Source organism: Lathamus discolor, chromosome Z, assembly GCF_037157495.1.
Source record: "Lathamus discolor isolate bLatDis1 chromosome Z, bLatDis1.hap1, whole genome shotgun sequence".
NCBI classification, from domain to species: Eukaryota; Metazoa; Chordata; class Aves; order Psittaciformes; family Psittacidae; genus Lathamus; species Lathamus discolor.
In genome coordinates, this window is record NC_088909.1 from 27495702 (window position 1) to 27507768 (window position 12067).

The 12067-nt window shown below is 41.6% G+C and overlaps 1 protein-coding gene across 1 annotated transcript in view; it reads right to left on the bottom strand.

Moving 5' to 3' along the window:
* Window positions 1–12067, bottom strand: part of ZCCHC7 (zinc finger CCHC-type containing 7) — a 119639-nt gene that overhangs the window by 30921 nt on the left and 76651 nt on the right. The window contains exons 6-7 of the mRNA XM_065662741.1: window positions 11156–11281; window positions 9352–9522 (exon numbers count right to left, since the gene is read on the bottom strand). Coding sequence (XP_065518813.1) covers window positions 9352–9522; window positions 11156–11281 — 297 coding nt within the window. The remainder of the gene's footprint in view (window positions 1–9351; window positions 9523–11155; window positions 11282–12067) is intronic.

Consider the following 12067-nt stretch of genomic DNA (forward strand, 5'->3'; position numbering starts at 1 on the left):
GTGAGCATTTGCAAAAGGGAAGGAAAAACCCCACTACTGTATTTGGCGTATGAATAACCAAAATGCACGCGCTGACAGGAGACCGGGACGGGCCTGCGGCTCCCCGGGAGAAAATGTAGCTGTGATGAGTGACAGGGCTTTCAGGAAATATGTTCACAATCACAGACAGTGAAGGCCATGACCTAGATCGTTTAAGAGCTTGTCTTGTCAAATTATCAAAAGCTTCTTCGTCTCTGAATAAAGAGTGACATAAGTGAGTGTCAGAAAGCTGCAGGCTGACAAGCCAAGCATACAATAACAGCATGCACGTCACATACTTGCCGAACACCGCCACGGCTAGCGGCAAATCTTAATGAGAGCGCGGCTGGCCCATGAGACTTGGGTCCCTGCTGGCACAGCTACTCATCTCACAAAAATCCTTCAGCTCTAAGTCAGTTATGGTCTGACACGACGACTACAATTACTAAACACAACTTTTTAACAGAATCCTCTGGTGCTTTGTCAAAGCGGCGGCTGCTAGGAGCTGCCCCGCCGCAAGCCACCATAATAAGACAAAAGATTTGCCAAAACACACACTTTTCATCACCTCCGCATGGGAACTGCCATGGAAAACACACAATGCTTCTCTTCAAAACCTCTCCTGCACGAGCAGATGTCAAGACCTCTCCCCTGCCGCCAGCACAGACTGCTGCCGCTGCTGGTGTGGCGTGGGCTCGGCTGGTTAACTGCCAGCACCGACCAGGCCTTTGGAAAAGTTTACTTATGCTTATTACCATTAGGCGGACATAGACTTGCCGCAGGTGTGAAAAATGGGGGATGCTGCTGGGGAACGGGGGAATAAGGGCAAACCCTTTGCTTTCTGCCCAGGTGCCCAGGTGAGGGCCAAGCACCTCCGGTACTGCTGGTGGGAATGGGCCACATTGGCTACAAGGCCACCAGCCAGCCCTGTGGGCTTGTCCCTGCACCTCCAGCCATGTTCTGACCTGCAGAGGTGGCCATGTCCCCACAGCAAACCCCAGCATGGGTTCTGAAATGACACAAGCAGAAGGAAACCTGGGAGAGAAGAGGCTAAGGGTGGTTTATATGGCCAGAAAAGGTGTCAGGACACATGGAGACAACGGGGGCTAATGTACCTGGCTGGTTCCTGGGGAGTGTTGGGTGCTTCCCAGGGTGTGGGTGTGTGCAGACATGCATGCCTCTTCACATGAATGGGGCAGCAGGCATGGCACAGCTATTGGGTGCCAGGGACCTGGGCACTGCTGACTGCCAGCTCCTGGACAAGCTCAGGCAGCTTACCAAGCACTCACACAGTTTTTTGCCTCCTCCCTGCCACCACCCTGTTTATGAAGTTCTAACCCTAACCCACCCTTGCAGCTGGCAGATGAAACTGTAAACCACAGGCCACCTCACTGCCACCAAACCCACAAAACACAGGACGTTAACAGCATGGGGCTTTCAGCCTATACATACATAAGCATAAGTACATATAGATGTCACACACACACAAGCATTCATACACATGTATATGTGTACACAATGTCTCTCCTAGTACAGACAAGAGTTGCACTTGAAACTTCCAAACAACTCTGCTACCTGCTCTGTGCTCTTATTTCTGAGGAAAACACATGAGGTTAAGCTACTTCAAACATGACTCCGTCTAAAATGACTTCATACATTTTCAGGGCTGTCTCAGGGAAAGAGACTGATTTAATGGATAACAAGTGCACTACCCTGAAAATATTCTAAATAACTTTGAACTAGGTGAAGCACCCTGAGCTGCCTCATGTTCACTTCTGAACAAAATGCGACTATGGAGAGCCACTTTGAAACAGGCTGCACAGGAGCTTGTTCTTCATCCCTTGTGTCACAGTAAAAGTGAACTTTTTGGAAAAGGCATAGTAGAACTTTTTTTGGAGCATCCAAAGTATTTGAAAACATCTCAGGAAAAAAAAAAAAAAAAAAGGAATATTTTAGCCTTTTTCCCAACACTGTATTAAGATCTGCTCTGTGAATGCTGCAGTGGCATTTTCAGAGTATTTTGGAGAACTTTGGGGAATGCTGGTCTCATTTAGTCCAAGACTCAAGCAAAACCTGTGGTCTGCCACCAGCCCCTGTGGACAGCAGAAACATCCCAACAGGCAGACTGATACAGAACAGCAGCAGTAACTGAGCTTGTTGAAACGCTTTCAGGTTTTTGATAAACTGCCCTTTTGGCAACTCCTAATGCTTTACAGAAGTTAGCAAAGGCACAGACATATAGAGCTGTTATGATCAGTTTACGTAGCCTGAAAACAATAATGACCATGCTGCATCAGATCATCCACCCATGATCTCTAACTGTGGCCATAAGCTGATGCCTCATGGAGCTTAAAAACAATGCAAGCAGACACCCTTACCCTTTCCCTAACACTCTTCCACACCCAGCTGTTGCACTGCAACTCACTGACTGCAACTCACTGACTGTAACTGCGCAAGCTGCATGAAGTTTCTATGTGCTGACTAACAATCCACGTATTTCTCGTTTATGAACTGCTTCTGTCTCCTCTGGAATCACAGCAGACTTTCTGTATCTACTGCATCTCTCAGCAAGGAGTCTTACAGCTCTCTGCTACTGACTGACTGCATGAAAAGTCACCTTCTGTCTCTTCTGAACCTAGCTCCTCTTGCCTTTGTCAGATTCCCCTAACTCTGGTACTGGAAGAAGCAATAAACAATTGATCCCTAACCACTGTTTCCCATTACGGATAATTTTGAAGCTTTTTACAGAGCCTTCCTCTATTATCTCTCTTCCAGGCTGAAGAGTTGTAACTGTGCTGAAGAATGCAGAAGACAGGGACTAAAGTCGTGTTGAGATGTCCACTGCTTTCCTGGTGACTCCTAATATTTTACCAGCTTTTTTTTACAGCTTGTGAACACTGAACTTACTCTTTTGGGGGGATCACATCTTATAACTCCAAAATTTGAGCCCTGAATAGTGATGTTCAGAGCCTATTATTCCATATTCAAAGATGGGATTGTTTTTCCCCAGGCATTTTACTTTACATTTATTACCATTCAAGTTCATGCACCATTTTATTGTGCTCTCCCTCTATTTCTTCAGTCCTTGGGCAGCTCTTCACAGTTGGCTCACAGCAATGACACTCTAAATAATTCAGTCTTCTCAACAAATCTTGTTGCTCTATTGTTCACCCTTTTCCATGCCACACTAGCATATCCTACCTTTATCCTCTTACTCCATGCCTGTTTAATTTCCTTTGGTCAGGAACTTTGTCAAAGTCCTTTTGGAAGCTGTAGGCTATGTCAACTGGATCATGTTTACACACAAGCTTGTCAACCTTCTCCTTTGAAGAACTCCAGAGGTTTCCAAAAGGTGGGATTTCCTTTAAAAACGCAATCTTGGATCCTCCCACGTATATCATATTAATACATCCATTGCAACATGCTGCTGGAGTTTCTGCAAATTGGCTTGGTGTACACACCAGGCTGGTGGGCCTGGCTGCCCAGCTGTCCCTGGGACCCACTTTAAATTTGCCATTATATTTGCCAGTCAGTTACCAATCCAGCACAAAGCAAAAGGTTAACCACTGCCATCACTAATCCAGCTATTTCACCTTCCAGTTCCTCTACATTTGGGTAATAGTTATGCAGTTCTGGTAATGACTTACTATTCCTAAGTTCGTAGTAAACCTAACATTCTCTTCAGAATGATTCTCAGATGATTCCCTCCACAAAGTAAGATTTCTGTGTGGGAATGTCTCTGGTTTTCTTCCACTACGAACACTAGATGCCAAAGAAGTGTTTTCAGGTTGTTAGCAATAGCCTTGTCTTGGCAGAGAATTCCTTTCATGTCTTGAGCATGTGTTGGCCTTACAGACTTCTTGTTCTGATATAAAGAAAGATTTACAGTTGGTATTGATTCTTCTGTGAAGTCCCCCTTAAACTGTTTTTCAGTCTCAGTTCTGCACTTTCACATTTAATCTGCCAGAGTTTGTGATCCCTTTCATTTTTTCTATTTGCATACAGACATCAGGTTTTCAAAGGATACCTTCTGCCTTTCATATCCTCTCTGACACTGCTGCGTAGCCTCACGACCTTTCCTTTGCCCTCTGCAGTTCTACTGTGCCATCTTTCTTTCCAGCGATGGGACAGGTGAGACTGCTGCTCAGATGCTTCACCATTCACTGCACAGGTAGCTTCATGTCTGTCATGCAGAAGTGCAAAAGAATTGCCTGGAAGTTTCAAAGAAAACCTTTCTGATTTAAGGTGGACCTAGAAAAGCAGGATAAATACATGCCATGATGTTCCTGATAATCTACAGAATTTAGGTAGGATTAAATTTGGGATCGAAAGAGAACTCATAAATCTTTACCGGAAAGAAAAGTACTTTATGAGAACTAGCTTCATGAAGAGTGTAAAATAGAAAAGGTAGAAAGAGATGCAAACAAAAAGATTACAGGTCTGTTTAACTGCTAACTAGATACGGGATGCAGAAATAAGCTGTTCATGTTCTTTAAAGTAATGGTACTGTGTATATACTAGCTGTACAAGAGTACAGTTAGAAGAGGAACATCAAATTTAAATTTCTAACCTTCCAATACCAAAAGAAATAGTCAGCTTCCAAATGTGGTAGGCATTTGTATTTCCTACAAACCCTTGTCTATGGTGAGCCTGTAACAAGCTCTCAGATTTCCTTGCCTAACTCCTATGTTTGGTGTGGCACCAGGACATCTTCAGCAGAAGCAGGATAGATGCATGAGCAGTCCATTGCGCAGCTCCTCTCCTCCTGCCTAGAAACAGCATTCGGAAAGCACATGGAGGGAAGTCTCTCATGTCTGACTGCTAAGCTACAGAGTCAAACTTTGCAGTGAAACTCAATTATTCCACAATTTTGTGATATGGGGATTGAATATACTGACAGAGGTTACGGACCATAAGCTTCACCAGGCAGAAGAGTTACTCAGATAAACTTCCGTATTCAGTGAAAGGGAGGAGAAAGCCATTTCAGGATCTCTCTCAATCTTTGACAAAAAGAAGAAATAAAGGTAGGGAGGAGACATTTAGAAAGAGATTTAAACATTTCTGAATTAAAAAAAAAATAAAATCCAATGTTTAGAGGAATCAAACAGAGGTATTTGGAAGACAAACATTTAAGTCATATCTTTAAATAGAAAATAAAATAGAAATGTATGCTGATGCTACCATGGCATAATTTGAGAAAAAAAAATAAAAATCACAGAAGGCTAATTGCTATCTACAGGACTGAATTTCTGAGACATGTAAACCCATAATAACATCATACAAGGTTAAACAAAAAGATAAAAATGTGTTTAATTGCATTTCAGTTTTCACCTCTGTTTTATTTTAGAAGACGATATCAAACTCAAAGGGCTTCAAACTACTTCCATCTTTCTGACAGTCCTTACAATGTTAACTGCTACTGTTGGAAAGGCACAGGGAAATTAAAGAAAGCAGACAGCAAGTCTTCCACCTGTATTTATGAAATTTGAGGACAAATCTTCACATTACAGTCATACCTGAACCTCCTGCTAAATTGAACTGTAAAGTCATTACCTTCATCTAGTTTATATTCCTCAAATTCAGTTCAACAGTAGCTACACATCTGTATGAGAAGTACACACTTTTAAAGACTATCTGAGAAGGGCTTTGTACATTGTCCTGGGTTTACCAGGAGCTATTTTGCTCCTTCTTAGTAACTGTGCAAGCTCTGTGTTTTGACTCCCAGCCTGGGCAGAGAGCTGATAACACCGATTGTTTTTAATTGTTGTTGAGTGATGTTTATTCTGGCCAAGGACTTTGTGAATCTCATGCTCTGCCAGGGACGAGGGGAGGCCGGGAGGAAGCAGAGACAGGACACCTGACCCAAACTAGCCAAAGAGGTATTCCATACCACAGCACGTCATGCCCAGGGAGGTAACTGGGAGTTAGCCGGAAGGGCACACTCTCTCTTCGGGGGGGTCAAACTTGTTCGGTGGTGGTATCATATTCTCTTGTTATTTTCTCTTATCAATATTATCATTGGTGGTAGCAGTAGTGATTTGTGTTATACCTTAGTTACTGGGCTGTTCTTATCTCAACCCGTGGGAGTTACATTCTCTTGATTCTCCTCCCCATCCCTCCGGGAGAGCGGGGAGGGTCGGGGGTGAGGGTGAGTGGACAAGCTGTGTGGATCGGTTTAAACCACGACATACATACACCCACACAAGCACATGAATACCAGACCTTTCCAAGTGTAGCATCCTAGTATCACTTAATCTCACAAAGCAATAAAATCATGGCAATATACTTCTGCCTGGTTATAATCCCATAGACCTTCAATGTTAAATATAGTCACTAATCTTGAAAATTTTGCCTTTTCTGCTACTACCTTTTATTCTTCTACCAAACCTGCAATTGCTATAGCATTCAATACTTTCATAAGAATATTAAAGAATGCATGAGCATATAAGTCTCCTTCAGAGGTGGAACACTCTTGCCAAAATAGTTCATTCTGCAAGGAAACGACATGAAATCATGCATCCAATTGTGCCTAGCTGTGAGGTACACTATACTTAAAAAACAACAAAAAAGTTGCTTGTTTACAGATTCTTAAAGTTGTGACAAAAAAACCCTCTGTTTATATACATACATACATACATATATATATATGTATTTGAAATACTGATAGAAGCTTTTACTTGGGCTACATGATGTCCATAATAATTTTTAATGCTCCTGTTCAAAATCTTTAGATTTCTTACAGAGCATACAGTGGTGTTGCATGGCATTACATTCCTCACATCCAGGATTCTTGGCAATTAGCACAGAACTGACCTAACCTACTGTGCAGTAGCATAAAATCACAGAGCTTCTTAGACTGAAGGGGACCTTACAGCTCATTCAGTTCTAACTCCCTGCCACAGGCAGGAACATCTTCCACTAGACCAGCTTGCTCCAAGCCTGCTCCAACCTGGCCTTGAACACTCCCAGGGATGGGACAGTCACAGCTTCTTTGGGCAACCTGTGCCAGGGCCTCAGCACCTTCATCATAAAACATTTCTTCTTTATATTTAATCTAAATCTACCTTCTTTTATTTTAAAACTGTTGTGCCATGTCATGCTTCTACCAGCCCTGCTATAAAGCCTCTCTGTCTTTCTTACATCTATTAACGTTCACTAGCAGTAATAACAACTTTGGACTGACCGTCAAGAGCAAAACAGTTTCTACTTGTTTCAAAATGCATTCAGAACTGAAGAAAAATTTTATTAAAGGAGATGACGCCCTGAAGAATGTGTTCCCATAATGGTACTGTTAAACAATAAAAGTTTTGAGAAAAAAAGGCTCAGTCAAATGAAGTCCCACTACCTTACCTCCCACCTAGTCTTCAGTGCAGAGAATATACTGTATCTGGATGACCTTTAGTGTACTTCAGTATCCTTACAGCGCTTGAACATTTTTAATATTTCCATACCTAATTTTGTGCCAGAGTTACTAATTTATATAAGACAACTTCAAATGCTCAGTTAAATCAAGTCAGCAGCAAAATCAATGTGTTTTATGGGGCCTCCATCTCCCTGTGAAATAAACAGAAAGATCTTCTCCCATTATGTTAATCAACCTGAAACAAGCAGCCAAGCGTTTGGTGGGAAACACACTGAATAACCAATATTCAGGTGGGACACAAGGAGTGCTTCCATATTCCCACTTGTCAGAACCATTTGTACAGGTGCAAGCTTGCTAACACCTCTGAACTGCTGCTTTGTTACATACAGTACAGAAATTATTATTCGCACTAGGTACTTTTTTCTCTCCAGTGCTCATGACATAGAGGCAGCATAACATAACATGAATGAGGAATCAGAGTGATGGCCAACAGGACAAGAGTGTCCACCCAAGCTGTCTGAGCTGGTTTACGTAGAAAAAGTTGGGGTTTGAAGGATGGTAGTGAAGAAAAAAATAGCAGTGTGGCTCCCATGGGATAAAGACAAACCATCAGCAGGTTCCAAACTTTAAATGTTTCTATCTACATTTTTCTCTCCATAATAGACTACACAATTTTGTAACTGTTCCATTACTTTACAGATTCTCTTACACTATATATGTGATGGGCCTGTCCATAGGGATACAGAAATAGACAATTAATGTCATTATCATCCTTCTTCTTGCATGTTCATAAAAAATAGAGGACTTACTGAAAAGCTGGCATAGACTAAGCTAAGTGTTGTGGTTTAAACCGATCCACACAGCTTGTCCACTCACCCTCACCCCCGACCCTCCCCGCTCCCGGAGGGATGGGGAGGAGAATCAAGAGAATGTAACTCCACGGGTTGAGATAAGAACAGCCCAGTAACTAAGGTATAACACAAATCACTACTGCTACCACCAATGATAATATTGATAAGAGAAAATAACAAGAGAATACGATACCACCACCGAAGAAGTTTGACCCCCCCGAAGAGAGAGTGTGCCCTTCCGGCTAACTCCCAGTTACCTCCCTGGGCATGACGTGCTGTGGTATGGAATACCTCTTTGGCTAGTTTGGGTCAGGTGTCCTGTCTCTGCTTCCTCCCGGCCTCCCCTCGTCCCCGGCAGAGCATGAGACTCACAGAGTCCTTGGCCAGAATAAACATCACTTAACAACAATTAAAAACAATCGGTGTTATCAGCTCTCTGCCCAGGCTGGGAGTCAAAACACAGAGCTTGCACCAGTTACTAATAAGGAGCAAAACGGCTCCTGGCAAACCCAGGACACTAAGGCACATGAATATGGCTCTCGATATGCTTTCTTTATAAGTTAATATGAAATAACATTTGTGTAACGTCTTGTGCAAGAAATAAAGTGTACCATTTCCATTTTGTTCATAAAGTATGTTTGCAATGTAAAACACATTATTGTTATAGATGCTTCCCAAACCCATTCAGACATCAGTTTAAACTTATAAAAATATTTTCATTGATGAATATGTGATCATAGTGAGAAAAAAACACAGACGTGAAACTATTGGAGATTCACAATTATTCTCTACTTTTTGCCAGCATGCGTGCAGTATTCCACATCTCTTAGTTCCAACCTCGCTACACCTTCCATTCAACAGAAATGAGGATATTTTTGTCCACCCTAACTAAACTGGACAAAACTAAACAAAGGACTGGATGTTTACAATGCTTTAGTATCTTTTCTTTGAAACATTCTTCATGAAAACTGTCATATGGTTAGGTAATGGCTAACTACAGTATTTTCATAGGCACTATATAGAATCAAAGAAAATATGAAAAGGCTGTGGTTTTAAATTTAATTTTTGACAGAAACAAACCCAAGATCAACTGAGCTCTTTGCCACGGATTATACTCACATCAGCATAATGCCCCTTCATATCACAGCGACTGCAGTGTTTATTCCAATAGGGTCTCTCAATACATTCCTTGAAATAGTGGCCAGGCAAAGAACAGTTTAAGCAAAAACGTGCTGGGCAGCTACTTTGTAGATGACCTCTTTCTGCACACAGGCAACAAGCAGGAACTTTCTGTGGAGAAACAAAAAAAGAAGTATGTTACGTGAGAATGTTTCAAAAGACTAATAAAAAAAAAAAGGAGGGAAATGAAGAAACCAGGCCAAATAAATGTCTAGTACTTCCTAGGACTTGCAGAGGTGTTATGTTTCATCAAGAAACTGAAGTGAAGGAGGTCTATGAATCTTAAGAGTCAAACCCTCTCAGAGTAAAACTCAAAAGTTGTAACTCCATAGACTCCCCATGCTTTCTTGACTTGGACCTTGCCTCAGAAGCACTTGCTAAATGCCCAGTGCCCTTGTTACTTGCTCATGGAATACAGAAAAAATTATCATTAAACCAGAAAGTGTTATCTCACTATGAGCAGGAGTGTTGGGCACTTCGAATGAACACTTACTTCTTTATTAAATTTCTTAAAAGCTGAAAACCAGAACTGTATAATAGGAACATGATACACAGTTTGTAACACAAGTACTGGACTGGTTTGTAAACATGGTCTGTGCCATAGGTCAGTGCACTGTGGGTAGGCTGGGGTGGGCAAGACGCTGGTGGGGACCGAGCTGGACAGCTGATCCCAGCCACCCAAAGGGACATCTGTACAATACAGCAACAGAACTTAGGGGAGGGAGGTTCTCCAGAGTAGCTGTTCAGGGACTGGCTGGGCATCAGCCTGCTGTGGTGAGTGATAAGTCGCTGCTTTTTTTAACTTCACTTACTACACTGTCTTAATCTTGACCCGTGGGTTTTTCTTGCTTCTGCCCTTCCAGTTCTTTCCACCAGCCCACAAGGGATGTGTAAGTGAGCAGCTGGGTGGGGCTTAGCCATCAGCCCTGGTCAGCCCATCATAACCACTTGGCTACATGCCTTGTGACACAAATAAGCACGTGGGGTGAATAATAGAAAATGGTGGAAACAATGCTGAGGCCAGACCTATATATCTTTAAAGCCATTTTTTCCAGCGAGTGAGTGTACCTTCACTCCAAAGGCTTACATTTCAGCTGGGTGGCATGCAATCACTCAAAGTCTTGGTGTGGGTAACAGTCTCCGGGAAAGCATCTCAGGCTTTTACAGACTTTGTTGTGGGGATTGGTAAATCCAGTCTCTCATACAAGTGCCCCCACTTCTTCACAGTATAGGGACTGATTTTTAAATCCCTAGCCCCTGGACAAATTTTCTGAGTATTTGGCATCTATCTGAGCTGCTTAAAGTGATTTCCAGTTTCACCTTGTCTATCATTTTTAACATTATTCATATCATGGTCCATCACTTAGGTACCTGCTTTCATTCATTTACTAAGGGTGATTTTTTGATTCCTTATGTTCTCCTTGTTGAAAGTACATCTGAAAAACATTTTATATCTTAAAACTGGTTTCACCAGACTGAAAAAATCAAAAACGTTTCTGTATTATATTTGACTCTCTTTTTGCTCCATTTATACTTAGAGATTTTTTTTTTTTATAAAGGCAATGACATCCACAAAACAGACAGCTAATTTTATATAGTAAACTGATCTTGTGCAAGCTATCCTTCAACTTGGAGCAACTTTCAATGAAATAATAGACCACTGAAGCAATGCTTCTAATGGCAAGCACAAAAGAGTATTGAAAAAAACAGCTGAATCTACAAGTAATTTAAGTGTTGCATTTACCTTCGGAGCAGGGCAGTTCTTGGACAAATGGCCTGGTCTACTACAATTTCTGCAGGTAACATTTTTAGCAGCTGTGTAGTACCGCACAGTGGTATGCTTCACACTCCCATAGTTAGAAATCTGTGCCTGGTGAGACAATAAGAGAGAAATGTATTTATTGTTTGAGATTCTCTGCCTTAGTGTCTGTTAGAACTGGAAATCTGTAAAGGTCACTGCTGGTAGTCTTCAGTTAGAAATACAACTTTCTACAACTTACACATCCAGGTTTGAACTGGATAATTCTGTCATAGAGGAAACCTTCACTGTCTAGAAGAAAAGTACTATCTTGTTCAAACTTCCACTTTGGGACATTCTTTTTTGCTCTTTAAAATTGCAGTTAGGAAGTTCTGCTTTCCCTTGATTAGTCAAGACACTTTTACTCACTATGCTGTTTCCTGATAAACTGGAGTTTTTCGAAGAATACAAATATAACAAACATTAATTGCAAATGCAAGTTACACATTCCCTTGCACATATAAAGGGAAACTTCTTGGACAAAGTACAATGCTATACAAGTCTAGACCAAATGTGCAATTTGCAATTGTAAAGAAAGATTTAAAAAGGAAAAAGAAGAAAAAAAGAGAAGCTGGAAACAACTCTCTCTCTCCCAGTGACCTCACACACACTTTCTGTGTTGGCAGACAGAATTGAAAATTGTATCTTCAACCTTTACTGCTTACCAAATATTGCAGATTTCAAAAACTGAATTAAAATTTTGGCCAAGTGAACAGGAGAGGTACAAAAATGCCATTTCTCCTAACGGAAATAATTTGTTAATGTCACCTCATTATGTAGTTTTACTGAACCTTGGGAAGAGAAAAAAAGGAGTTGGACCTTACAGCTAAAGCTTGTTGTGGATGCTGTGAGACCTTA